A 27,507-nucleotide genomic window follows, 5' to 3' on the forward strand; every position below is an offset into this window, starting at 1 on the left:
TGTAGGTATGGACCCAGTCATTAGAGCTCCTATATGCAGGTGTACCCTACGCGGGTGGCGGGACGCAGGTGGCACTGTGGGTTAAACCACAGAGCCTAGGACTTGCTGATCAGAAGGTTGGCGGTTCGAATCCCCACGACGGGGTGAGCTCCCGTTGCTCAGTCCCTGTTCCTGCCAACCTAGCAGTTCGAAAGCATGTCAAAGTGCAAGTAGATAAATAGGTATCACTCTGGTGGGAAGGTAAACTGGGTTTCCGTGCGCTGCTCTGGTTTGCCAGAAGCGGCTTAGTCATGCTGGCCACATGACCCGGAAGCTGTACGCCGGCTCCCTCGGCCAACAAAGCGAGATGAGCGCCACAACCCCAGAGTCGGTCACAACTGGACCTAATGGTCAGGGATCCCTTTACCTTTATGCAGGTGTACCATAGGTGTCTCTCTGTGTGTATATGTGTATGCACTAGATCCACATTTGTTGTCACTGAGGATTCTGTTTCCATGCTGGGGACAAGCTACCATATTTTTTGCACCATAACACTCACTTTTTTCCTCCTAGAAAGTAAGGGGAAATGTCTGTGCGTGTTATGGAGGGAATGCCTACGGGTGGCATGCCTACGGATTTTCCTCCTCTAAAAACTACGTGCGTGTTATGGTCGGGTGTGTGTTATAGAGCGAAAAATACGGTATTCATTGACATTTGAGGCACAACCTTTATGAATTCAAACCTTTAGGATGAATGTAAAGTTACTACATATGCATTCTGCCTCCTTTCCCCTAAAGACTTCAGTGTAGCAGCAACAACGCCCCTCCCCATTTTATCCTCACAACAACCATGCAGGATAGATCAGGTTGAATGCTGTGACCTGCCCAAATCCATCCAGTAAGCTTTGTGGCTCAGTGGAGATTTAAACCTGGGTCTCCCTGGTCCTAGTCTGGCGCTCACACTCTGCTGCATTGACTATCAATGATCTAAACACAGACCTCCCCATTCTTAATCGGCCGCTCAAACTAGTACACTGCAGGTAGCCTAGCATTGTCCTGATTCCTGCCTAAAGAGCATTGGGAATGGGCCCAGAAGAACACAACTTGTTCCAAGCCAACATCCCAGTCTTACATCTGTGTTGGAATTGTGGGTTTGGCATGGATTCCTACCAGGAAATGATTGAGGAACAAAAGAAGATCCTCACAGTTAACATGAGGAGGTGTGAAGGGTGCTTGTGGAAACCTGCCGTTCTATTCATTAATAGTTTGGGGGCATGTCACTGAAATCAGGAATCCGACAGGTGTTTATACTGCAGTATCAGGTGCAAAAGTTCTGGTGGTTAAGGTCCAACTCTGCTAAAAGGAAGGGTTATGAACAACCAATGTACAGTAGCATTGTCACTTGTAGGAGGCTGTCCCTAATTTCTGTACTGAAATCCTGAATTCTGCAATTGAAATGAAATCTGTGAATCCAGATCCATATATGCATATGCATGTGCATATCTGATTTTAGGCAGCTGTCCTAATCCCACTTACCTGGGAGTAAGCCCCATTGAATTCAATAGGACTTACTTTTGAGCAGGCATAGTATCATGCTGTTAGTCATTGAGCTACTCTAAAAACAAACAAACTATAACTATGCAGTGTGCATCATCCTCTCCACCCAAGCAGAAGTATGCCATAAGATCTGTTTAGCTGGCCAAGGGTTTCTGTGAAAAGATTTCCCGGTCTCAAAGTCCATCTGCACTGTTTTGCTGCTCCGTACCTCCTACATTAAAACATTACTGTTGCTGCTGTCTTGTTACATTTATACCCCACCTTTCCCCCAAGGAGCTATATGGTTCTGTCTTTCCCCATGTTATCTTCACAACGACCCTGTGAGGTAGGTTAGGCAGAGAAACAGTGTCTGGCCCAAGGTCACCCAGAGAGCTCCATCTCTGGCCCAAGGTCACCCCATCTCCCAGTCCAGCACTCTGGCTCACTCAGGGTGGTCACACACAGTCTCCCTTTCAATACTACCTGCAAAGTTTTGGGAGTAACCACATTGCTTCATTTCCAGTCAATGCAATTCCTGTAGCTTCTTGCAGAAATCCCATAACTTTTTATACCACAAATGTTCTGGTTTATTTTTGTCCAGCTTTTGGTGCGCTATAGCCCCTCTGGACAGCAATAACATGGTTGCGTTGGGGAAGCACTGCAGAACCAACCCAAGTGGGATAAATCCACTACTATGCATTATTATTGTGTCCAGTGCTTTTTTTCTGGGGATACACAGTGGTACGCATGCCCCTAAACACTTTGTGAATCTAATGGGAGAAGAAGCTAAGTTTCTTCTCTAGCACGGTGAATCTTCAGTTCTGTTGAATAGCATGGTGAATCGTCAGTTTCGTTGTTACCACCTCCAATGGCTGCTTCATTTCCTTTCCCAGTGATTTTCTTGAGTCAAAATGAGAGGACCCCTAAACATTTTTAAGAAAAAAAGCACTTATTGTGTCTATAACATGTTGCAGAGAACACCTGCAATGAAACATCTGTCTTGGGGGGGCAAGTCCCTCTCCAGGCCATGCCCCCCACTCTCCTTAAGAACTTTCCCCTGACTCTTACTAGCCTGGATGTGCAGAGGGGTGTAGGGGGTGTGGGTGTACAAGCTGTTGACTGTGCGACTGAAGTGCAGACTATATAATTGTAAGAATCACCTCCCTTGCTATGCCCTCTTTGGCCTCTGGCCCTGCTTGTCATTGGCATGTGGCACCTGCAGGGGTGCCAACTTGAATAAAATATTTTGAGGGGCAGGCAATCCCGACCCCACATAATTAATCATAAGATGCAGCACACACACACCGCATTTGAATGGCAATGCCCATTAACTTTTGGGCCCCGGCTCCCTCAAATATTTTATTGGGGGGACTGAAGGGACCTTGGCCCCTAGGAGTTGGCTCCTATGGGTGCCTGGGAAGTCCACCACAAGAGGATGCTCCCTTGGGCTGGGAAAAGGTTTGCCACACCTGACGTAGCCTGTCGTATGTGGGAATGGTTAGCGAATTAGTCACCGAAGTACTCATCCTAGAAATTGACTAATATGTTTGAAAACATTTGATACTCTGTTTCTGTAACAGCTCAGGAGGTTGGATCTAGGATATTATCATCTTGTTAATGAAAAGGAATGGGGTGGGAACATTTCTATTATGCTTAAGAATCTCAGAGCCTTTTCAGATCATAAAAATATGGAGGATTACCTGTAGCGCTCTCTTTGCAATAGTCCTGATCCGGTGCCAGTTGCACAATCATTCACCCCCACATAATAGAGGAGGGCAGTCGTTTTGCGGCTGTTTGCCATTTGTTTTTGCTAAGTAGAAGGCTGGGCGATCACTCCAGGGCTGGCTTTGCACAGCAGGGGAGCACACAGGCAGCAAGAAAACGGGGAAAAAATAGCTTCCACGCAAAGGTTCCTGAAATGGCAGTGAAAGGAGGGGGCCGTAGGGGCAGATGTCAGCTTTTGGGATGTTAAAAACAACCAAGCGAGTGCTGGATGAGCTGTTACATCAGGGCTTACTTTGTGCATTGGGGAAACACGTAGCCATCAGCAAGATAAATTATTATCTTTTAAAATAAGAAGTGCCTAAAATAGAAGTTGGCAGAAGGACCCAATCACGAGGCAGAGGAGTAGGGCATTTATTGTTCAGCACTGGCACTGGCAGAGACAGGATGACAGAAGGCAGGTTTGTAAGTAGCCACTCACCTGGTTGCCTGTGGTGAAGGCCAAAATGGATGTGGCAATAATTTACACACTTCAGAACATAATACTCGCACAAAACCAGAAAACATCACAGACAATTGGTACTAGCCTCATCAATGCATATTTTATTCCGAGCCTCCAGATTTGCACAAACCCAGAAAATACACAAGCAACTTTGCAATTCCCTGGCTGTGTGTTTTTGCACACTTCTTGGTGGTGGAGGTTGTTGTTTTAAAGCAGGGTGCATGTAGCTATCTGCACACATGCCCTACTGGTACTTAATAGGCATAACAGAATCAAGAAATTAGAAGGCAGCGACACACACAAAATGGAATGCCTACTGGTATGAACAGCAAAGACAAATCAAGTATATGCAATATACAAATTCATGTGGGTGCAGACTATTCTTTTCTAGTTCAAATGGAGAAGCCCATAGTTGTATGTGGGCTCAGCCCTACTATTTGTCCCTCATTGACTGCTCAAGATTGCTTGGGAGGTCACAGTGCTGCAGAGACCATTGAAGCCATGACTGTCAGAGTACCCTGTTAGGGTTTAGAATCCACATCTAGTACCCTGAAGCTCAGGTGTGAGGAACCTGTGGACCTCCAGATGCTGCTGAACTACAGCTCTCATAATCCTTGGCCACCAGCCATGCTTTCTGGGGCTGATGGGGCTGATCTGGAGGGCCAAAAGTCCCACATATCAGTTGTCCTCTCTTGGCCTCCTTGGTCCAGAGTCCCTGTATCTCCTTCCTGCTTCCTTAACACAAACAGTGTTCAGTCCCAGTCCTGCTTTCTCCTTTTCTTCTACTTGCTTGTCTTCAGCACCCTGTGGCGCCCAATGTCTATGTTTGCCTTCCTTGTCTCTTCAAGGGCCTAGTCAGCCCCTTGGTTCTGCTTTCACTGCTTAGGGGCTCCCTGCACCTTAGCTTTTCGATATCTTTTCTTGTACCTCTTGATTCCCAGCCAAAGTAACGGCTTTCCTTTCCTTCGTAGAAAATGGATTGCAAATTGTTTAGTTCCCCGAGCAGGTAAGCAAACATTCTGAGTAATCTTACCCGCTCAACCAATGAGCGTCAGGTGCTTCTCCATCACAAGTGCAATTCAGTATCGATGTGTTAGTTGAAGGGGAAATGCCGTTTTCCTACAGGCAAAATGCATGCTCCGCAGTTTGGCTAGAGCAATTCTGTTTTCTGGAGCGCCGCCATTCCTAACTTCTGCGGCGCATTGTTACCCCGACTTCCTCTCCCTGCCGCCTTCACCTCTGCTAACACCAAACCCGTTCCTGATCTTTCTGCACCTTTTCCTAATCCCAGGTTTGTGTTCCCATATGCACAGCACTGCAGATATTCCCCACCTTCACCCCCATCTCGCAATCCTTCCAAATAAGGATATATGGGCAATGTTTAGTGCTGCCAATGCACCTACTACCAGACAGCAGCAAACTGGTGGCTTGTATCTGGGCTCCCTCTTATTCTGCCTCACCTGCTTTCCCTCCTTCTGCACTCTCCCCCTTCCACCGTCAGCTTCTGCTAGCACCCTCAATCTTCTACCTCCACACCTCTAAACCTCCCATTTAGAGCTCCCTCTCAACAGGGACCGTTGCTTGCGCTACTGTGCTAGATTGTGTGCATTAGTTTTTGTGACAAAGCTGAATGCCCAATTTTAGAGGCTGCTAAATTCACTTCACCTGGTGGGATTAAAAGCGCAGGGCTCTGCAGCAGCAGCAGCAGCAGCAGCAGCCCTCTTGCATTGCCAGGTGCTCTTTCCCTGTGCCAGGCCCAAGAGGCCTTTGGCTGGGGACGGAGAGGAGAAGAAAAGGGCACATTGCACTTTATTGCCATAATGTGGCTTAATGAGGAGTAAATGGAATAAATAAAGTGGTTTCCAATAAGATGATGTTTCTGGCCGTAGGTGGCTTGCCTGGCAATAGATGAATTGGGCAGATGCACAGGATATGTTTGTGTAAGACCATAGGAGGCTGCATAATCCAGGATTACAACCAGAGTATTTGATATGTGAGTGGAGTGGCTGTCTGGCAAACTGATGTGTATATTTTAAGACACATTTTTGAGCATCTCATGTGCATCTTGCATGGCAATTGCATTTTATTTCACAAGCCTCTCACTGGCATGTATACACAGTGCTGTGTTTGTCGGTGCATAGATTCTGGGTACCATTTTTTGAGTTTGCTGCAGCTAAATGGGTATGAAGGAAGGATGCAATGGGTACTTGATGTATTTTCTGTGTGCCTCTACAAGTGCATTTGCCTGCAGGTACAGCGGCATGCTTGCTGCATGTGTGCATTTTATGGCACATCTGCCTGACAGGCTTAAGTGTGCCCAGTAACTTGCACATGCAGACATACCTGTGCTAGTGTTTGTTGGACCCAGATGCCCCCCTGCTTGAGCTGCAGGCAGCTAGGCTAGGGAGTGGGGTGGGGGGTTGAGAGTTGTTAAATCAGTGAGTTATGAAATGCCTTTATATCCAGGACAGGGGTTTTAATTAAATTAATTGCCAGCAACGCTGTAAAAGTGCTGAGGGGTAATAACCGGAGCGTTATGGCGCCGTTTATCTTCCCCACGTAAATTAGCTGCTGCACCGTACTACTCTCGGCAGCTGGACGTGAGCAGGGTGCAATGCCTGGCAGGTTGAGTCTCTGGGAGCCAAGGGCAGGGAGGGGGAGTTCTCCTGCCCCCGGCTCCTCTTTCCCAGCTGCAGTAAGTGGTCTGTGCCATCGCACATCTGGCTGACATGGGGCCAGTTGTGGCGGGAGGGGGGTGCGTGTTTGACTCAGCAAAGGCATTCTCTCCGCACCAGTCCATACTGCCCTCTTCTGGCTTGCTGGGAGGCTGCAGGGCACTGAGCATCCTTCAGGCTCTCTGTGCCAGCCTGACCGATGGGAGAAGTGGGTGAAAGGAATGCTGTTTAGACAGCGCCTGTTCAGTGGCTGCTATGCCTGGGATGGGGCTTGTAGGGCTTGGTGCAGGAGCAGGTGGAAAGGGCCTTGGGACACTTTGCTCAGTAACAACAGGGACAAGGGAGGAAAGAGGTCTCCTCAGTGTTGCAGGCAGGGCAGGAGGCCAGGGACCCCAAAGGCAGGAAGCCAAGATCCAGGGGGCATGAATGAGGCTCCTAATTGGCCTAAGACTGGACTTGGTAAAAAAATATGGTGGTACACCATCATTTTCAGGGCTGGTAGCTGCATTCCCCTGGGTGGGGAGTAATCTAGGGCTGCATACCAGCAGTGGGCAGAGCCAAATCCAAAAACTAGCAGGGACAGCTCTTTTCTGTCTTTCCTTATCTGTCTGTCTTCTCCATTCATGTATCATTTTATGTATTCTCTCTCTCTCTCTCTCTCTCTCTCTCTCTCTCTCTCTCTCTCATACTCACACTATTAACTTGCGCCCATTTTACATGGATAGACACAGGCTCCCCGCACCCTGCAAGCTTGGCTCCCTCCTTCTGGGACCGTCAGTTTTCACTTGCTCCCAGCCTCTCACCCATTCATTCACTTATTCATTCTCCAGCCATCCATCCATCCTCTCTCCACTCCGCCTCACACACACAGGTTCCCCCCCTGCCCACCAGCCTCCATGCCTGCCAGGTAGGAGGAAGAAAGTAATTTTGGGCACTTTTTTGCCACAGAAAACTGTTGCTACTGAAACTCGCTAGCTTGCTGCCCCCAGATCTCAGAGGCTGGATCATTCCCAACTGCCAAGTCACCTCTAGCCTCAAACTCCACAAGGGAAGTTGATGGGGAAAGTGCAGAGTTGCTGCTCTGACTGCCTTCCCTGTGGGCAAGAGGGTTTCCTCATTGCCTTGCCCTCCATTTTGGGCGTCGCGGTTCTGATACACAGATGAGAAATCTCAGGTTAAATGTGGCCCTCAGGCCTCTTTAACTGACTCTGGTGTCTCTCTGAAGCCAACAGCCTTTCCCCAAGACATGCCCTGTACAGTAGCCCTGCTTTCCACCCCCTCGGGCTGTTTTTGCCTATCTGGTTTTGCTCTGCTAATGCCTCCTGTCTGACTGGATGGAGGACAGGCAGGCCCCATCCACTGCCAGCATGTGGCCCCCAGAAGGTTGCTCAATGAGGAATGTGGCTCCCAGACTGAAAATGATTCTCCACTCCTGTTGTAAAAGCATTATTTACAACAGGGTGTGTGGGCACCACAGGGGTGGAAGCTGAGGCAGCTCTGCTTTTGTGGGAGCTGGTCAGAAGGGGAAGGCCTGGGCCCTGCCCTGCCCATGTCCCGGCCCCTTGCCTTGTCCTCCATTGTGTTCTGGGCTTGATGAAGCACTGGTGGCGGCAGGGGGCTGCGGTGGTGGGGCTGCATGCAGCTCCCTGCCATGGAAAACAAAGCCAGCGCTTGATTTGAGATGGAATTTGCCCCTTGTATATTATTCCAGCAGTTCAGAAATAATTTCCACTTACTCACAGATGATGATTCTATATTTAATCTCTCCTCTCTCGGATGAACATAAAATGCCAGTTTCTACATCTCTGCAATTTCTCACTGTTTAGTCAGCCAGTCTTTCGGTGGCAGCGAAAGAGACTTCCTTGCCTTAGCCATGATGTTTTTTTTTCTGCTGTCAAAAGGTTTAATAAACAATTCTTACCCTCTTGGCATGCATCACTCAAATAAGCCAGAGCTTCTTATCTGCACATTTGACGGAAGGTTTTGTTGTTATATTTCCATTGTGAGTCAGACCCTCCCCCTCCAAAGCTCTAACGTTTAGCTCTTCCTCCAATGGACAGGGTTCTCTGTCTTCTTTCTAGCCCACACTAGACTAGGGGGTTGCAAGACTTTCTCTAATTCCCTCTAGCTGGAATTCTAGGGGTTGCCAGAAGATTCTGGAAAATCTCTTACCTTTGCAGAGCCCAGGTGAGGGTGAGTTTGAGGTGGCAGCTCAGTGGGATCCATGGGGCTCAGCTGTGCGGTAGAAGCTTATTTCTAGACAATGAGCTTCTTTCTTTCCCTCCAAGGGAATAACTGTTTGCTGGGGGACACAGTAATAACTGTGTGCTACTTGCAAAATCATCATCCTCTGGATTCAGTCTCACAAAGCCATTTCTTCTTCTTCTTCTTCTTCTTCTTCTTCTTCTTCTTCTTCTTCTTCTTCCAGAAGAACTGTTAGCATATGTCAGTGGATCTGCTAATTTTGACATCATTTTGCCATTTAGATATGGATTTTTGAAGTCTACGTAGAGGTTTGGTTTTGAAAGCAATGAATGGAATGGGGGAAGTCCATGGTGATGGAGACAACATGGTTGCAGAGGCAAGGGCTAATGAATCATGTTCATCTGAGCCATGCTGTTCTATCATGCAAAATGGAGACAGGGCCCATCTTTGGGGGGCTTTAGTATGTCCTGGTCACTGATGGTGGACAAATGGGAAGTAACCATCAGTTTGTCTCAAAGCCCTTTGTTCCAAGCACCTGAAATGTACCTGGAGTTAGATCATCAGCAGAAACTAGTTTTTACCTGGCAGTGTGTGTGTGAAGGAAGACCTGGCGGGGTCATCTTTTGTTTTAAGACTGGCTTTGCTTTCACTTTGGGACTGGTACTACTTGCACTATGGACTTGCTTCTGCGGCCCTGTAATACCCATTCAGCCTTTACGGATTAGTAAATAAAAAATAATGATTACAACATCACAAGTCTCTAGGGCTCTTTTCTTCAAAAGAAGCTGCCTATGTAAAAGCTGCCCTGAGCATTTTTAGACAAAGAATGCTGGACTAGATAGACCTCAGTCTGATAATAGCAGGCTGGTTAAGAACCTGAGGACAAGTACAAATATTATATTTTTGTGGCGGCTTCCCTCTTTATAGCTGTCTTCAGATTGTTTATAGCTCTCTTCAGTCTCATCATTATGCTTGGGGTAGATTCCCATTTACATCTAGTTAGTTGCTTCTAGCAACAGTTTAGCTGCCTATTAATTTTTTTATATCCTACCTTTCCTCCAAAGAGCTCCAAGTGACATATTTGGTTCTCTTCCCCTCCACCGCCTGCCCCTGAGGCTAAGCTGAGCAAGAGTCTCTGGCCTAAGATTACCCTGTGAGCTTCTTGGCAAATGAGGATGTGAGCCAGGGTCTTCCCAGTCCTAGCACAACCTTTTAGCCCAGGGGTACTGGAAGAGATCTCGGTATCTCCCCAACCCCTCTCTGGCCAAGTTGGACAGACGGGAAGAATCACCTATCAGTGATGGCAGGTAACCTTTTTTGCCTACAGGGGTCTTCAGAAGTCCTTATCAAAGCACTCTCTCAAGCTGCACTTTGAAAGAGCTTCAGGACATCTGACAACCAGCTGATTGTTGAGTCTCCAGAAGCTGCTTTTGAAGGGATGGGCACTTTGAAATGGACTTCTGAAGAACTGAGAAGTCAATCTAGTCTAGCACATATTTTGGTGCGGCAGCCCCAAGGAATAGCCACATGATCATTAAGGGGGTCCAACAAATGCCAGAAGTAATGCCTGCAAGGTATGCAAGAGCTGGAGGTGTCTTGGGGGGCGTCATATGAAGGCATATAGCGAATGTGTGCACATTCTGAAATTTGCAGGTGAGAACAGGACATAAAAGAAATGCAAGCACAACAGTTTTGTCTGTGAAAGATGCACTGGTTTATTTAGCATTTATGGCCCACCTTATTCTGCTCCATGATGGAAACCAAGGTGGCATACTTTGGGTTCCCAAGAGGAGTCTCCCTTCCAGGCACTGATCAAAGCCAGAACCGCTTAGCTGCAGCAAGGTGCTCACCTCATGTGCTTTTAGGCCGAATGCCAGGAGTCTGAGAGGTGCTTGGGGTGGAGCATGAAGGGAGCTCAGGAAGTCATGAGCCACTGTGAGACAGGCAAGCGAGTCCAGGGATATTTGCATTGCACATGTGAAAAGTCTGGCAAGGAGAACCTGTAGGAAGCATGTAGGTGGATCGAAAATCTTGGAAGCCTGACAGGGGTGTGAGGGAAATCACTCTACTGTCAGACTTCCAATCCCTTCCGGCACAAGTGGGCTTTCTGGCATGAGGGGTGCATGTGGGAAGCCCACAGATGAGGACTGGATATGTGGGGGGCTTTGTGGGAGGCAAACGGGTGGGTGTGGAGCATGTGGGGAAGGGGTATATGTGGGGAGCAGGTGGAAAGTGTGCAGGTGGGCGGGGAGCAGGCGGGGAGCAGGCTCGGCGTTAATTCCCCTGCATTCCATTCTGTTTAATTGCTTATTAAATTCTAAGCAGCCAATTATCAGCAGCAATTACAGCTCCGCGCAGTGACACAATCGCCGCTTTAGCATTTGTTAATCAAATGCTTATTTAGGAGTCCGCTTTATTAGCTGTTGTTGGAAGGAGAGCCCAGTCCCTGAGGCTGGGGGAAGGGAGCTTCAGGGCTCCCCCCCTCCCCACATTCTCTTGCCTTCCATGATGCGCCTTGACTCTTCTCTCCCTTGGGGTTTCAAATGCCTCTTCTCCTGAGATGTGGCAGATAGGCAGGCCAATCATCCAGAGTGTGTAGAAACCAAAGCAGCAGCCGCCATTTGGTGCCTCTCCATGAAGGCATCGGTTCAGGACACTGGGAATGAAGTGTTCATGCACCCATCACTGGGGACCGTGACTTAGTGGCAGAGTCCATGTTTTGTACATAGAAGAACCCAGTTTCAATCCAAGTGGAAGAATCCGCCATGCAGCAGACTGAAGCAAGCTGATTCTGGAGGCCAAGCAAGGAGTGGGAGGAATAAATGCGGCAGGAATTTAATGTCTGCGTAGCACGACTTTTAAAAAGTGATGGCTAGGGCATCCTTTGGCATCTGCTTCAGCTAAAGTCTTGGTCGAGTGGTGAAGATCCGGTAGCAGGTGATGGGGAAAGCCATTCTTTGGAAAGCTGATGCCAGTCAATGAACAAAGAGTCTGACCTGGTATAATCCAGTTTCCTATATTCCTATGATCTGGAGTAACGCACATGTGAAACTCTGCTTTATACAGCCGGAAGAAAGGGCCTCGGGGATCCTGACAGAAAACAACAACCCCTGCCCCCAGTCTAGCCAATGGCGTTATTGAACATTCACTTTGAGTGCTGTAGCTGCATTGCCTTGGGGAAGGGCGCTGCCTCATTTCAGCCACATCCAGGTAGCCATAGCCAATCAGGGACAAGGAGATTGTCCCCAGTCAAGAGGCAGGAGGATGAGATAGGCAGCTACTGGCAACTAATTGGCTCCCTTTTTGCAATAACGGTACATGTTTTATGCATCTGGGCATGAAAAGAACCATTCCAGATATGAACAGAGAGATGGGTGAAATGTGCAAAGAGATCGTCCTGTGGTGTAGAAATCGAGTGCATGATTTGATGGTACGTCTGTTCCAGGTCAGCACTGAAACGTGTGTGTGTGTGTGCCCGTGTGATCAGAGTGATTAAATACTCTCACATGAACAAAATGTCAATCTAGGAGCCTCTTAAGGGCAAGTGAAGGAAGGATGTCGCTTCTTTTAAACATGCAGGAAATTTCAGTTCAATAAACAAAACTACTGCTATGTATAATTAGAGGGGGAAATGTATTTCTCTTCAGTTTGGCTTGTCTGCCAAGTAATAATCCCTATGACAGCAACAACCTACAGCCAGCGTGGCTTTGGAGGGGGAATTCAAGTCTCATCCATGCTAAAGACCCAAATTTTAGAAATGCATTGGCACTGATATTAGTTGATCACTACCATTTTTTGTGATTACAGTGGTACCTTGGTACTCGAACTTAATCCGTTCTGGGAGTCCGTTTGACTCCTGAAACTGTTTGAAAACCGAGGCACGGCTTCTGATTGGCTGCAGGAACTTCCTACACTCAAGCAGAAGCCGCGACAGATGTTCAGTTTCCGAAAAGTGTTCACAAACCGAAACACTTACTTCCAAGTTTGCGGTGTTCGGGAGCCAATTTTTTCGACAACTAAACCATTTGAAAACCAAGGTACCACTGTACTATTAGCACTAGGTCAGGGGTGCCCAAACTTTTTTCAAAGAGGGCCAGATTTGATGAAGTGAACATGCGTGAGGGCTGACTGAAGTTGTTGAGCTTTTTACAATTTTACCCCAAAGTTGTTGAGTTTTTTTGGATTTTACCCCAAGACATATACTGCCACAGGGGCCAGATTAAATCGACCAGCGGGCCAAAGTAGGCCCCTGAAATGGACATGCCTGCACTAGGTGGAAAGGCATAGCTATGGAGGTTTTACCCTGAAATGCTAGTTTTGGATACGGACTGAAAGAATTTATTTATAAAACTTATACCCCACCATAGGAAATCAAGTCAGCTAATGAAATCAAGCAAACAAATATCATATACACCCTCATTCAAAACAGCAAGAATAATAAACCCCGTGTTAATATAATGAGCCAAAAATAATGACTGTCATTATGTGACCGATGAATAACATAGAATAAAAAAAATATTCTGGGAACAGCAGTCAAACTGCAAGTAGCAATATCAATTAAATCGCATAGTATTTATGAAGATCCAAGTTTCACCAACTGCTGAAAACATTATTATAGCACCTTGGGGGCCTTGGCAGAGAGGTAGTAAATAATTGCAAAAAAACAAACAAATAAGAGTGCCAGGGCCTGACTGATCTCAGCTGGCAGGGTGTTCTACAGGGTGAGTGTCACTGAAGAAAAAGCCGCATGTGCAGCAGCTAAGCTGTTTGCTTCACAGAGTTAATGAATCTGGAGCAGTGTGTCAGGTGATGACCAGAGCATGCAGGGAGAACCATATGGAAGGAGGTTGGTCCTTCAGAAAAAAACATATTGAAGGTTCTTTTTAATCAGCTTTGCTGCAGGGAGAAAGGTGTTAGTATGCTGATGTGGCTGTGTAGTGCATGTGCACTTTGCAGGTTTTTATTCAGAGATGAAGACTGTGAAACTATCCACACCCCAAGAGGGGATGCAGCAATTGAGCCAGCATCATTCCTGTTCCATTACTCCCTTTTCACCTCCCTCTCTTCTGCTGGGGGCGGGGCAGAAAGATCCCTCCTTCCGTGTCAGTAGGAAAGGAGGCTGCATCTCTCAGCCCCACCAATTTATGTTAATCTTCAATTAAAGCTTTTGTTTATTGATCAATTGATCATATTGATTTAAGCTTGCAGAACTAGAGTGTATTGGACTGAGAGGCCTGAGGTGTGTTAGGGTCCCTCTCAGCTGCAGATTCTCTCGTTTGCCTCAGTTCATGATCTGTCCAATGGAAATTTAAAAAATGACTACCTCACAAGGTTCTTGGATGCATATCATAGAATCATAGAATCATAGAATCATAGAGTTGGAAGAGACCACAAGGGCCATCGAGTCCAACCCCCTGCCAAGCAGGAAACACCATCAGAGCACTCCTGACATATGGTTGTCAAGCCTCTGCTTAAAGACCTCCAAAGAAGGAGACTCCACCACACTCCTTGGCAGCAAATTCCACTGTCAAACAGCTCTTACTGTCAGGAAGTTCTTCCTAATGTTTAGGTGGAATCTTCTTTCTTGTAGTTTGGATCCATTGCTCCGTGTCCGCTTCTCTGGAGCAGCAGAAAACAACCTTTCTCCCTCCTCTATGTGACATCCTTTTATATATTTGAACATGGCTATCATATCACCCCTTAACCTCCTCTTCTCCAGGCTAAACATGCCCAGCTCCCTTAGCTGTTCCTCATAAGGCATCGTTTCCAGGCCTTTGACCATTTTGGTTGCCCTCCTCTGGACACGTTCCAGTTTGTCAGTGTCCTTCTTGAACTGTGGTGCCCAGAACTGGACACAGTACTCCAGGTGAGGTCTGACCAGAGCAAAATACAGTGGCACTATTACTTCCCTTGATCTAGATGCTATACTTCTATTGATGCAGCCCAGAATTGCATTGGCTTTTTTAGCTGCCGCGTCACACTGTTGGCTCATGTCAAGTTTGTGGTCAACCAAGACTCCTAGATCCTTTTCACATGTACTGCTCTCAAGCCAGGTGTCACCCATCTTGTATTTGTGCCTCTCATTTTTTTTGCCCAAGTGCAATACTTTACATTTCTCCCTGTTAAAATTCATCTTGTTTGTTTTGGCCCAGTTCTCTAATCTGTCAAGGTCGTTTTGAAGTGTGATCCTGTCCTCTGGGGTGTTAGCCACCCCTCCCAGTTTGGTGTCATCTGCAAATTTGATCAGGATGCCCTTGAGTCCATCATCCAAGTCGTTGATAAAGATGTTGAATAAGACCGGGCCCAAGACAGAACCCTGTGGCACCCCACTAGTCACTCTTCTCCAGGATGAAGAGGAACCATTGATGAGCACCCTTTGGGTTCGGTCAGTCAGCCAGTTACAAATCCACTGAGTGGTAGCATAGTCAAGACCGCATTTTACCAGCTTCTTTACAAGAATATCATGGGGCACCTTGTCAAATGCCTTGCTGAAATCAAGGTAGGCTACATCCACTGCTACACTGACCAAAAAGATTCTTGTTAGTTTCGCTTATTATGGATTTATTCCACCCTTTTCAACCAGGAATTCAAGGTGTCATACGCAGGTTCTCACAACAACCCTGTGAGGTAGGTTAGGCCAAGAGATAACAACTTGTCCAGGTAAGCCAGTAAGCTTAGTGTCTACATAGGGATTTGAACCTAGACTTCTCTGGTCTAAAGGTCAAAGAAGATGTGATAGCAGAAAGACTTTGTTCAGATTTCTAGTGGTCCCATCTCCCCCTTTAAGGGGGACTGATTCTGAAAAGATGATCCTCTCTTGGAAATGGGGCAAAACATACAAAAGTAACATATGCTGATCAGGTGTATGCGCACAGAATTGGGAATATTATTGCTTTATTATTTTGTTTGCTAGTTGACTAATGCCAAATGGTCTTTAGGTGACTCACAACAATTCTAAAGCTTGCAAAATTTTAGAACAACAAAGATAAAGCAACATTATAACATTTCACCCACCCCACCCCAAAACCAACAGCTCAGATTTGAAATAATTACAGCGCAGAAATTGGCACATCACATGCCTGCGAAAAGAGCAGTGTAGGAGCACTGTTCCTATCCCATGTGGTGTGTGGATGATAGGTAGCAAAGGGTAGGTCAATTAAAGCGTGGGAACTACCTACATATTAGAAATAAATCTCTAGCATAGAGACACTAGGAAGCTTAGGAGGTAGTGGTGGTGGTAGTTGTTGATCATGCCACTGCAGATCCTTAAGGCCTGAGTTGGACCAGGGGAGGAGGAAAGCAGCAGACTGGCCTGGGGCCATGGAGTAGAGAAGCAAGTGGGGAGAGAGTGAATCTAAGGGTGGATCCACAACATATATTCAATGAGCATTTAAAGCACACAAGTCCCCCAAGAGAATCCTGGGAACCATAGTTTGTTTGTTTGCAAAGTTTTAAAATAATTATTTCATTTTATAATGTATATAAAACAAGAGAGAACAGTTATAACAACAGACGGAAATTAAAAGATGAAAGACAAAACTATAAAAGAGGCACGTAGAAGGTGACCAGTTGCACGTGGGTTAAAATCACGAAGTCCAAGTAAAGACTATCGGGAATCATAGTTTAAGGTTGCTTAGAACGGTAGCTCGGTGAGGAGGGAAACTACCGTCCTTAGGCTTCTTTGGGGGAAGTCATGTGTTGTAAATGTGCACTGGGTGTGCTTTAAATGTACAGCAACGGGTGAGACGGAAAGATGAGTAAGGGGAGCAGTCAGGTGCCGAGGAGGACAGGACGCTGCTGTGCCCGTCTTCAGTGGTGGTGTACATACAGTACAAGACGGCACTTGGGCGGCTGCAGCTTATCTCACTATTGTAGTGCTGCAGGAGTGAAAATCCCCTCTTGTTGCGCGCAAACCTGAGAGGTGCGGGAGCCTGCGCTGCGCTAAACCGGCCCTTCCTGCTGAAAAAGGGAGGAGGAGCAGCAGCAGCAGCAACAATGGCAGAGCTTCCGAGGGGGCTGTTGAAATGGGATGCAGAAGGGAGCGGCGGGGCAGGCGAGGAAGGAGGCCTGTCCGAAAGGGGCGCGCGTGTTGCGGCTAGAGAAGCGGCCACGCGAAGTCCCCGCGTGTTTTGCTCCGGCTCGCCGCAATCCTGCTCCCGCCAAAGGAGCAGCGCGGGGCCTCCCTTTCGCCGCGGCCGGTTTGCCTCGACGAGCAGGCCTTGGCCGGCCTCCCCGCACGGGCCGCGGGGCCGGAGCTGGAGGCCTCGGGGTTGCCTGCGGTGGCGCTGCCCTTGCGGAGAGAGGCGCCTCGAGGCCCGGCGAAAGCGCGGCTGGGAGGCGGAGGGGAGGGAGCGGGATCAGCTCAGCGTGGCATGACGAGACGAGGCCCCCGGAGAAGTGAGCTATGTCCCTTATTGGTCACACTACATTTCTTTTTCATTAGCAGTTAAATGCAGACATGAGGGATCGGCGCAGGTTCACTGGGCGCGCGCCGTGCGGTATTTCCGGCCGTGATGGATTAGCCCCGGTGGAGGCGGCGGCGGGGACGAGGGCGGGAGGGGGGAAAGCATGCTGTCAGCAGCCCCAGCTGTGGACGCCTGTCATGGGGGGAGGTGGGGGGGGACACCGTGACACACGTCTCCGCAAATAGGAAGGACAGGGAGAAGAACCAGGGCCTCGCATTAGCGTCCAGGGATGAGGGCACAGTGGCGGATGAGGTGGGACAGGCTGGGCAAGGAGTAGGTTGGTTGTATATATCACAGGCAAGTGTACCTATTGGCATTTCCCCGTTGTGTCTGCTAGTTGCCGGCACATTCTCCCCATGTATGTGTTCGGCTGGTGAGCACTACTGGCTTGCTTGTTTTGTGAATGAGTCTGGAACCGTCCTCAGCATACACTTGTGCTTCAGAAATTCTGGAATTGTAGCATCCAGGCACGTGGGCGAAGCAGAAGAAAATGTGGTGCTTTAAGCATTTGCATATACATTTTAGATGATAGGGCAATTGACATTTTGAAGTGAAAGATTCCAGAATCCTTAAGTGTCAGACAAACTGTGTGCTGACCCTCACACTGAAGTGGATTGTAATCTCTATGTTAACACTTTTTAAAAAAAGAATACATAAATGCTATCAGCATCTAGCCCACCCCATTCCCAGGACAGCCAGCAATGTGCTATTTTACTGCAAAATCGCATCGCTTTAACCTCATTTGTGCTATCCCAGCTCAACACAGGCCAGTGACAAATGGGAAGCAGTGCAAACATTATGAAGATTTTTACCTAACACATATTGGAGGATATGTGGGTTGACTCTAGTGAGACAGAAGGCGGAGGGTTCTAGCTCTCCATATCTGGAGCAATGTGAGTTACATCTAATAGCTGGTTTTATCTGAGCCGATCATCAGATGGGGCTTCCTGTTCCTCAGGTGTAGGAAGCTGAATTTAAGGCATAGAGGAGGGAATTTAAACCTGAGCACTGTTCCTATCCATACATCACAGGCTGCCCGCTTGTCCCAGTAAGAAACTAAAAGGGTATTTTTAGACTTAAGTTTGAAGAAGGAACCCCAAGTTCATCCAGGAACAGTATTAACAAAGCAGTGATATGGGGTGTGTGTGTGATTGTAGGTTAAAGCCAAAGGGCATTGCCAGTATTTTGCTTGGAAACATACACACAGGCAAGTATCACAATTGTTAGTAGCATCAGGCATAACCAAAAGTTATTCCATATTGTGAACAGTCAGGAAGTAAAACAAACCTACACACAATCAATGAGCATCTGCTTCGCATGCAGAAGGCCGTGGGTTCAGTCGCGGGCATCTCTACCTAGGGCTGGGAGAGTGTAAGCAGTTTTTAACTAGATGACCCAGTGGTCAGACTCAGTATAAGGCAGCTTCTGACTACCACACCATCTGTAAGTCTGCATTCCTGTTGAAGGCAGTATCTAGAACTATCGCCTCTGATTATCCCTGTTAATACACAAGCGTGGGACGATGTATCATGTGGCATTGTAATGCTCTTAACTTACTCCTCTGAAAGTGTTTTCTGACATCTCCCACCAGCCTCATAAAATCTTAAAAGAGTTACTGGTAAATGTCAAATGATGGTGAGTTTTTGACACTTGCCGGAGCATAGTACTTAATAAAGAGGAAGTACCTAGGGGGGCTTTCTGTTGGCCCTTACGCCCAGTGGTGTTTGGTTGGATGCAGCAGGACTGAGAACATGGCCATCTGAGTTGGCTGTGGGGACAGCAGCATGGCTGAGAGCTTTTGCTGCAGTTGCTTTCATTAATGTTACAGACCAATTAACTGTGTAATTAGCCGAGATCCCCAAAGAGCTGCTGCTGCTCTGATTACAGTGAAGGAGAGTTGAAGCCTTGCCCTTTAACTGAAGAAGTTTGATCTTAGAGGACTGCGGGGTTTGGTGGCCAGCAGAGCAAAGGCATTTTGCATGTACTGATTTAACCTTGAGGTTTGGAATGAAATCCACCTACGCAAGGCCCATGGTGGAAACCTGACTCTTCATGGCCTCTGTGAATGTTGTGGTTGCTAGTGTGCCAGTTTCTAGCCCCTCTCCTCTCTGCCCAGGTGCCCAGCAGAGTGCCACAGTGCCCATCCCTGTGCCTGGCTCTTCCTCCGACCTGCTCCCTCACTTCCTGCTGGAACCGGAGGATGTTTACATTGTCAAGAACAAACCGGTGACACTGGCCTGCAAGGCCACGCCTGCCACCCAGATCTACTTCAAGTGCAATGGCGAGTGGGTGCACCAGGGCGACCACATCATACAGCGCAGCATGAACAAAACCACGGGTGAGTGCTGAAAGGGGTGGGGCATCAAAGGGCAGAAGAGGAATCTTGTTTTGATGGCTGCAGGGCTGATGCTCAGCTCCTGTCGCACTGCTGACCTGGAGTTAGGAGGCCTCATATTTATACTGTTAGCATAGCTTTTGTGCTTCTTTGGTTGCTGTGGTCTCCTGAGATTTCACCATTACATTTTAAAGTTTTTTAGAGATTTCTCACATGCTTCTGAGCATATATTTGCAACAATCAGAGCCAGAGACATGTTTGGGTTGTCCCCCCTCCCCTTTTCTCTTGATACTTGAGCTTCTCTGGAAACTGAACACAGCAGCGTTCTGCACACTTACTGCACTTCCACAGAATTGTGACACCCATTCATGTAGAGCTCCTCCACCCACTGATCTCTCCCCCCTTCCCTGCTTTCCACCCTTGCCTCTTTGCCCCCTGGTGTTTTGGCAGGCCTGCCCCTCATGGAAGTGCGGATCGACATCTCGCGGCAACAGGTGGAGAAGATCTTTGGCTTGGAAGAGTACTGGTGCCAGTGTGTCGCCTGGAGCACGTCTGGCACCACCAAGAGTCAAAAGGCCTACGTGCGCATTGCTTGTGAGTGGCGCCCTGCTTACCATCCTGTCTGCTCAGGGGACCCCTCTAGGACTTCAAACCACCCATCTTCCCTCTCCTAGAGCCTCATTGTCATTCCCCCCACCTACAGCTGAAAATCAGAGCCTGTTCTTTCATGTCTGAATCGACTATGATCAATTGGATGCTCATGTTGGCAGGCAGCAGACAAGGCTGTGGCCTAGTATGACCTGGGGGGTCTTCGATGTCATCTTGACACCACTCTAAGCCTCTCTTCTTTCTAGATCTGCGAAAGAATTTCGAGCAGGAGCCCCTGGCCAAAGAGGTCTCCATTGAGCAGGGAATTGTGCTGCCTTGCCACCCTCCAGAGGGGATCCCACCAGCTGAAGTGAGTACTGGCCCTGCATGCTTAATCCTGGGCAGTACTGAGGGGGCCATTGGGGAGAACGGTTGAGGAAGCCCACCAGTAGCACAAAACCAAACCAAACCACTTCATGGGGACCACCCGATGTTGGAACCTGCATCTCCCCAGCGTTGGCTTTGCCACCCTGCAGTTCCTGCAGACGATCTAGGTTGGGTTCGTGGTAGCCCATTCGCCCTCACCCTCATTGCAGCCACTTGATTGACGCCGGCCTGTCTCTCTGCAGAGCTCATTAACGCACATTTCGGAGCCTCCCTGGGCTGCCCTGGTGCTGAGTGGCCTGTCAATCTCTGTCCCTCACTAGGTCAGTGCCAGAATGTGTTTTCTTCTGAGACAAGTTGCAGTCGCAGTGTCCTTAAAGGCTACGCGGCCTGACCCAATCCTCCTGCCCTATGTGTGGCTTGTGTCTCCTCAAGGTCGAGTGGCTGCACAACGAAGACCTCGTGGACCCAGCACTGGACCCCAACTTCTACATCACGCTGGAGCACAGCCTGGTGGTGAAACAGGCCCGCCTGGTGGACACGGGCAACTATACCTGCGTGGCCAAAAACATTGTGGCCCGTCGCCGCAGCTCCCCTGCTGCTGTCACTGTCTATGGTAGGGCCCCACCAAGCGATGGGATGGGTGGTCCCCAGGAAAAGGGGACCAATGGGCGAACAGCAGGTCTCTCCATAAGTCTTCAGGGTTGGGGGCAAGGGCAGGAATCTGGTTTCTTTGGAGGCTTGGCTGTAGCTCAAAGGGGAAGATGAAGCAGTGACGGGGCCGGCTCTACCATTAGGCAGAGTGAGGGAGCCGTCTCAGGTGGTAGATGCTGGTGCAGAGGTGGGGAGTGGCAGCCTGGTGTTAGGGAACAAAGCTGGGTGTGCCTCTAAGATCACTTGCTGCCCTCAGATGGGGTGGGGGATGCTAGCCCACTGCCAGCACTGAAGGAAGATTTGAACTGCCGGAGCCAGCCAGCTTTCATAAAAGGAAAGGGGAAGAGTTGTGTGGAGGCCAGCTTGTCCTTCCCTTTGGGCAGCACCATTTCTTGGGTTGGCCCAACTGTTTTGGGGTGTGATGAAGAGGGGACTTTGCTAAGTACATGCACCTCAAAATGGGGGAAATATCCATCCTGGAGGGAGAGAGGGGGTGGGCGGGGGAGCCAGGCTGTGTCAACGCGACATCGAGAAAGCGATGCTCCTGCAGAATCTCACAGGAGAAAGTGGCATGACCCCCCCACCCCACCCCCTCCTCCAAGTGTCCGCCCCTCTGCTTGTGACTCCTCCTGCATCCCCCCATGTTTTCCTGTGTATTCTCCCCAAGCTGCACACACATACCAAAAGCAAGAGGGAAGCTGGCACCCCAGAGCCGGCCGTTTTGCCCCAGGAGAACCCTGGAAGCGCTCGGCTCCTTCTCTGGGCCCAGAGAGAGAGCCCCACCTCCCTCCCTGCTGCCAACGACTGGCCCTCCCAGGGTGCACCGTCGTTGGGAGCTCTAGCTGATGCTGTCCCTTCCCCCCAGTGAATGGCGGCTGGTCGACGTGGACGGACTGGTCAGCCTGCAGCACCAGCTGTGGACGGGGCTGGCAGAAGCGGAGCCGGAGCTGCACCAACCCAGCACCACTCAACGGGGGGGCCTTCTGTGAGGGCCAGAATGTGCAGAAAAGTTCTTGCGCCACCCTGTGCCCAGGTACTGCCCTGCCACTGCTGCGCACCTGCTCCGGCGGCTCTGTTTTGCTGTGCTCACTCGCACCCTTGGCCCCTGCCCCACCACCCACAGCAGCGGGAAAAGACTCGAAATCTAACACATAGAAAGCCCAGAGCAGGCTGAGCCACACACGTCTCCCACTCTCAGTCCACTCCAAGCCCCCCCCCCTTTTCTATTTCAGCCCAGAGTTCGCTGCTCACACAGCTTTGCCTATGCACTATCCCATCACTGTTTGGTTGCCCCTTCCTTTCCCCAAAGCAACCTCGAGCCCAGAATGGTGCTGCATGTTCCTGGGACTTGTTTTTTCAGTGCCTTCAGCTCTGTTTGAGCTACTGGTCCCAAGAGAGCAGCTGGCCTTTGCCTCGCCTTCCCCTCTTTGCTCTACCTGTCTTCCCCCACCCATCCATGTGTCTGTGTTTGTCCCTTCCCATCTCTGAGCCCCTTCCAAGGCATGTTACAAATATGGGAGGGCCCCCGTTGCCCCATTAGAAGTGGCTTCTGTGGTGGCCAGCAATGGGTCAGCCCTGAGCTACTTCAGCCCGGTCCCTCCTCTCTGTAGCTGACATCGCCCAACAGTGTCCTCTCGACCCACCAAGCTGCTGCAAGCATCCGGCTAGTGAGATATCTGCTTGGGCTTGGCGGGGTGGGGAGGTAGAATTTATGCTGAGGATGAGAAACCGTTTGAGATTTGGGATTTTGGTCCCTAAGCCTCTGTACTGCCTCCTCCTGTCTGGCAGTGCCTGGCGGTTGGTCAACCTGGAGCATGTGGTCAGTGTGTGGTGCAGACTGTACACACTGGCGAAGCCGTGAATGCTCGGATCCGGCGCCCCGGAATGGGGGGGACGAGTGCCAGGGGCCTGAACTGGAGACCCGCAACTGCACCAGCGAGTTATGCACTCACGGTGAGTTCCTGCTGCTTTGGGGGAAATATAAGACTCATGCCGTGGGTGGAGATAGAGGGGAGAGGTGCAGGTGGTGGCATGAATTTGACGAGCATCTTTTGGCACAGGTGTGCCTCTCCGGGGTGGCCGTGGACATAGGCAACTGGTGCTGCCTCCTGTTGCGTAGCTTCTTTTGAGCGACCTTCCGTTGCAGGCTGATTGAGATGTAAGGGCATTGAGGCCTGTCAGTTCTGGTCTGCCTATCTGTCCACGTAGGAACTAGCAGCCGTCTGCCCAGCACAGATGGAATCTCTGCTGCCTGGTTTAGCGTTGCTTCATAGCCACAGGCTAGAAGGCAGAAACCCACCTTGTCAGCGGCACCCCCTGGCCCATGCGTCCCGCCACAGGCTCCGTCCCGGAGGCCCCAGAGCTCTCCTGAAAGATCACAACTGGTGCGCACTGGCCCAGCAAGCAGGCTGTGTGCCAGCCCCACCCCAAGGCAGGAGAGCTCTGCGCTGGCCCTGCCAGGGCGGAAGAGTGAGTGACAGGCCCCATCCTGGCTCATTAACTATCCTAGCTTGTTAGGCCTCCTAGGGGTTTTCTCTTCCTTTTACATCAAATTAACCATTCTCACAGCTGAAATGAAGCAATGGCCCCCTGCCCTCCCCAGGGGGACTCAGGCTGACGGTTTGACCCAGCTGGCAGTGGGGGTGGGGAGGAGGTGCGTGAGGGATTCAGAGGGACAGCAGGGCAAAGTGCTGGTTCAAAACACACACACACACACACACACACACACACACACACACACAACTGGTTCATTCTTCCTCCCTTACATACAATTCCCTGTACATATGTTGCCTCATAAACCAGACTAATGCTTGCTTCTGTTAACACAGAAGCCTTGTTTGTTCTCTCTCACACACCCACACCAGGCCTGCATTCTTTCTTTCCCCCCTTCCCCCTTCAGCCCCCACCAACCTGCCTTCTTCTGTACAGAGGCTTCATACAAAGGACAACACACGCTCACACTCTTCTGCACAGCTGGGATTTTGGCCATGGAGCTTTGAAGGTTTCTACTTACTCAACCTTCAGAGATCATAAGCAAGATCCCAATTCTCCCAATTAAAGACTGTCTGCCTTTACTTAGAAATTATGAGACAGGAGCAGAAGGGCTCCTTTTAACCCAAGCTGCAGCCTTACTAACCCTGCCCAAACCAACCTCTGCCACAAAACTTTTCCTGCAGAAGCACCCTTTGTGTCTAGTCTGTGTCTAGTCCTCCCGGAATCACATTTCAGATCCCCTTCTGAACTATTATTTCTATAAACATAAAGATTTTTAGATAACACACTGGTTCGACAGACAGGGTTATTGTTCTTATGAACAATTAAATGGGCTTGTGTCCCAGGCATGATCCCACACTTACAAGACCCCTTTTCTGTTTCAGTCCCAGGTTCACCATTCACCCAGCTTTGCCTGTGCCTCAGCACCCACTGTTCCCCAGAGCAGCCCTTTTCTTTGATAACATGCTGGTAACATGGCTGTAGTTATTATAAAAGGGAACCACAACAGATGCTCATAAAATACGCTGCTTGTTTTGAATGTCATCTTGCATTTATCTAAAAATGGGTTGAGAATCTTATCCTGCCACCACCACCCCGCCTAATTCAGACCCTGATTCCCAAAGGAATCTCTCATGCTTTCCACCCATTCCTCTCCAATATGGATTTTGCATCATTTTTAAGACCAGGACTTGAAGAAGGCTGTGAGTTTAATACTCTGCTCAAAAAGGAGGAGGTTGGAAATGTGACTTTGCACTGAAAGACAGGGAAAGGGCAGGGGTTTGGGGCGGGGTTTTTTTAAGGGATCACAGGATTTGGTTATCAATTCCTTGATGACCCTCATTGCAAGAAGGCCAATGACGTTTCATTCAGTGTCTCTTCCATCCCTAGAGACATTGGCGGACTTCCATAGATAATTGCGCACCATGCAGATGAGCTCCTTCTCCAGAAGGGGATGCCATTATTTTATACAGGGCAACAACTGGCTCGGAATTGCACACCTCTCTGTTCTCTCCTGCTTCCCCTTTTAGGAACGAATGGCTCTGAGGATGTGGCTCTGTATGTGGGCCTGATCGCTGTCGCTGTCTGCCTGGTGCTGCTGCTCCTAGTGGTAACCCTTGTCTATTGTCGCAAGAAGGAAGGGCTGGATTCTGACGTGGCTGATTCTTCTATTCTCACTGCTGGCTTCCAGCCGGTCAGCATCAAGCCAACCAAAGCAGGTGAGCATCACACCAGTCTTGGGGCATCCCGGGGATTTTTGGAGTCCTTTGCATTGAGTGCAAGCAGCCTTCCTGGAGCCACGGTCAGCTGCCAGGTCTCGATGTGGAGACGGTGTTTGTCTCTTCCACGACTGCAGAAAGGTTAGGTAAGATACAGCTGCAGTGTGTCTTACCTTGTAGCAAAATAGGATGGTGTCTGCCATTTTAAGAGTCCCGTGACTACTGTGCCAACTCTTAATGTGCTCTTCGGGTTTCCTCCCCTACTCTGTTTCTCCTTCCTGCTGTTACAAGTGCTACAAAAAATAAATATGAAATTGTAGTATTCAACACGTACTAGCTCAAGGGGATTTCCCATCCCTCTATTCCATCTGCACTATTCTCAAATTTATTCCAGAGGGTTGGGGGAAACCCCAGAACAGATTTAGAGGGTGGGGGAGAATGTTTCATTGCACACACACACACACACACACACACACACACAAATCATTTGACTGAGAGAACATTCATTGTAGTGCTACGTTGAACAAAAACCACAGATCTTAAAAGCACAATCGAACCTGGTGACAACTAAAAACAGTGGTTTAAAGAGTTTCGTTGTTTAATAAATGGCTTCCTGGAATAAGCTCAGCTGGTTAAAGCATGGTGCTAATAACGCCAAGATTGCAGGTTCTGTCCCCATAAGAGACAACCGCATCTTCTGCATTGCAGGGGGTTGGACTATATATGATCCTCAGGGTCCATCCCAACTCTATAATTCAATTCAAGTCAAGTGAGCAAATGGGGAAATTTCTGATAACAGAAGACTAAAACTGTTTAAACACCTGAAGGCTTCCTACAGTAGGCAGCGTAAGCAGAGGATATCTGCAGAGGACTACGTAGGAAAAACCACAGAACCAATAAACACACCAAAAATCTCTTACAAAATAATTATAGCCAGAGACTCACCTCTAGCCATGCATCTCTACATTACTGATCATCGCCTTTGCTAAAGAAAGATGCAACACCAGAGGGTTAGAAATATGCCATCTGCATATTTTGTGAGAACCTGCTAAATTACCCTTTCCAGTTGCTTCCTGCCAGCCCTCGCTGGACTACAGGACACCAACCAGTAAGGGCAGCCCAGCACTGGTCAGAACAGGAGCCTGTATCAGGAAGGGTTTTCTAATCATCCCACCCCCAGCTCATCTGCCAGGCATTCTTCAAGTATTTCTGAACTAGTTAATTAAAGTTGGTTCCCCACTAATCAAGAAACATGAACTTCTAGAGGAAAAGTAGTTGCTGGAATGGAAGATGCAAGAACTTGCTGGCACATCTCTGTCACAATGACTGTCACAGCCCCAGGAAGTTAAAAATGTAGGGAACCTATTATGTAATGTAGAAGAAGTCAGTAAAATCAAATGGCCTTGAAGTCATCATAGGTAGTTGTATAGTAAAATGACACTTGTGGATAAGCACATCTTACATCCTAACCAATCCATTTCTGTCATTTTGGAACCAGTTTACAAAGACCCACTAGCCTGGTTGGCAAAGCCATGGCCCAAAGGTTATAGGCCCTAAAACAGACCATGGTTTATTTTGAACACAGAGCCATGGTCTAAAATGGCTGATCATGAATGAGCAGAATGCTAGAGTGTGCTGCTCTTCCTGCTTGCCCCCTTCCTTTCATGTGCTGCTTAGGAGCTGAAAGAAACCAGATCCCTGGCCTCATATTGCATGCAAACCAGCACTTGTGGTTTTGTTTTTCTCCAAGCAAACCATGAGCAGTAACCAATGTTTTTTCTTAGCTTACTGTTTGTGGTTTGCTGGGAGGGAAACAAACCACAACTGTTAATTTGCATGTAAGACTAAGCCAGTGCTCTGGTTTATTTCTACTGCAAGGCAGCCCAGGGAGGAGAGAGGCAGGCACAAAGAGCAAGGGCTGGTCTGTTTTAAACAATAGCTTCACATACATGTGGACTGGGTCATTTATGAGCATCTAGGTGTGGGCGGAAGAGGTACCCTACCACCATTCCATCAGCCACTCAACTTTCTCATCACCTCATGATGCGACCTTTGGCCTTTGAGGCTCACCTCTTTGCACCCTGACAAGTGGTGGGGCATTAAATAGACAACTGTGTCATGCGGCCAACTCCCTTAGTCAGTCTGCATTTGGATATCCTGCCCGGATAGGTTGTATGAATTAGTCCGGACTCCTGGGCTCTGCAAGGGAGACGGTACTGCATCTTTAGGAAGCTGTCTCTGGGAAATAAAAT

General features: G+C 48.8%; 1 protein-coding gene across 4 annotated transcripts in view; it reads left to right on the top strand.

Moving 5' to 3' along the window:
- Positions 1 to 27,507, top strand: part of UNC5A (unc-5 netrin receptor A) — a 92,398-nt gene that overhangs the window by 54,068 nt on the left and 10,823 nt on the right. Inside the window, exons 1-8 of one of the 4 annotated variants that reach the window (XM_080987999.1) lie at positions 16,381 to 17,015; positions 19,200 to 19,421; positions 19,869 to 20,012; positions 20,273 to 20,376; positions 20,826 to 21,006; positions 21,910 to 22,077; positions 22,833 to 22,997; positions 25,067 to 25,255. In XM_080987999.1, coding sequence (XP_080844125.1) covers positions 16,991 to 17,015; positions 19,200 to 19,421; positions 19,869 to 20,012; positions 20,273 to 20,376; positions 20,826 to 21,006; positions 21,910 to 22,077; positions 22,833 to 22,997; positions 25,067 to 25,255 — 1,198 coding nt within the window. In that variant the 5' untranslated portion in view covers positions 16,381 to 16,990. Of the gene's footprint in view, positions 1 to 16,380; positions 17,016 to 17,248; positions 17,381 to 19,199; positions 19,422 to 19,868; positions 20,013 to 20,272; positions 20,377 to 20,825; positions 21,007 to 21,909; positions 22,078 to 22,832; positions 22,998 to 25,066; positions 25,256 to 27,507 lie in introns of those variants that run through there. The other 3 variants (XM_080988001.1, XM_080987998.1, XM_080988000.1) reach the window with 3 other exon arrangements.

This window comes from Podarcis pityusensis, assembly GCF_964106645.2.
Source record: "Podarcis pityusensis genome assembly, chromosome: 2".
In the NCBI taxonomy this organism is placed as follows: Eukaryota; Metazoa; Chordata; class Lepidosauria; order Squamata; family Lacertidae; genus Podarcis; species Podarcis pityusensis.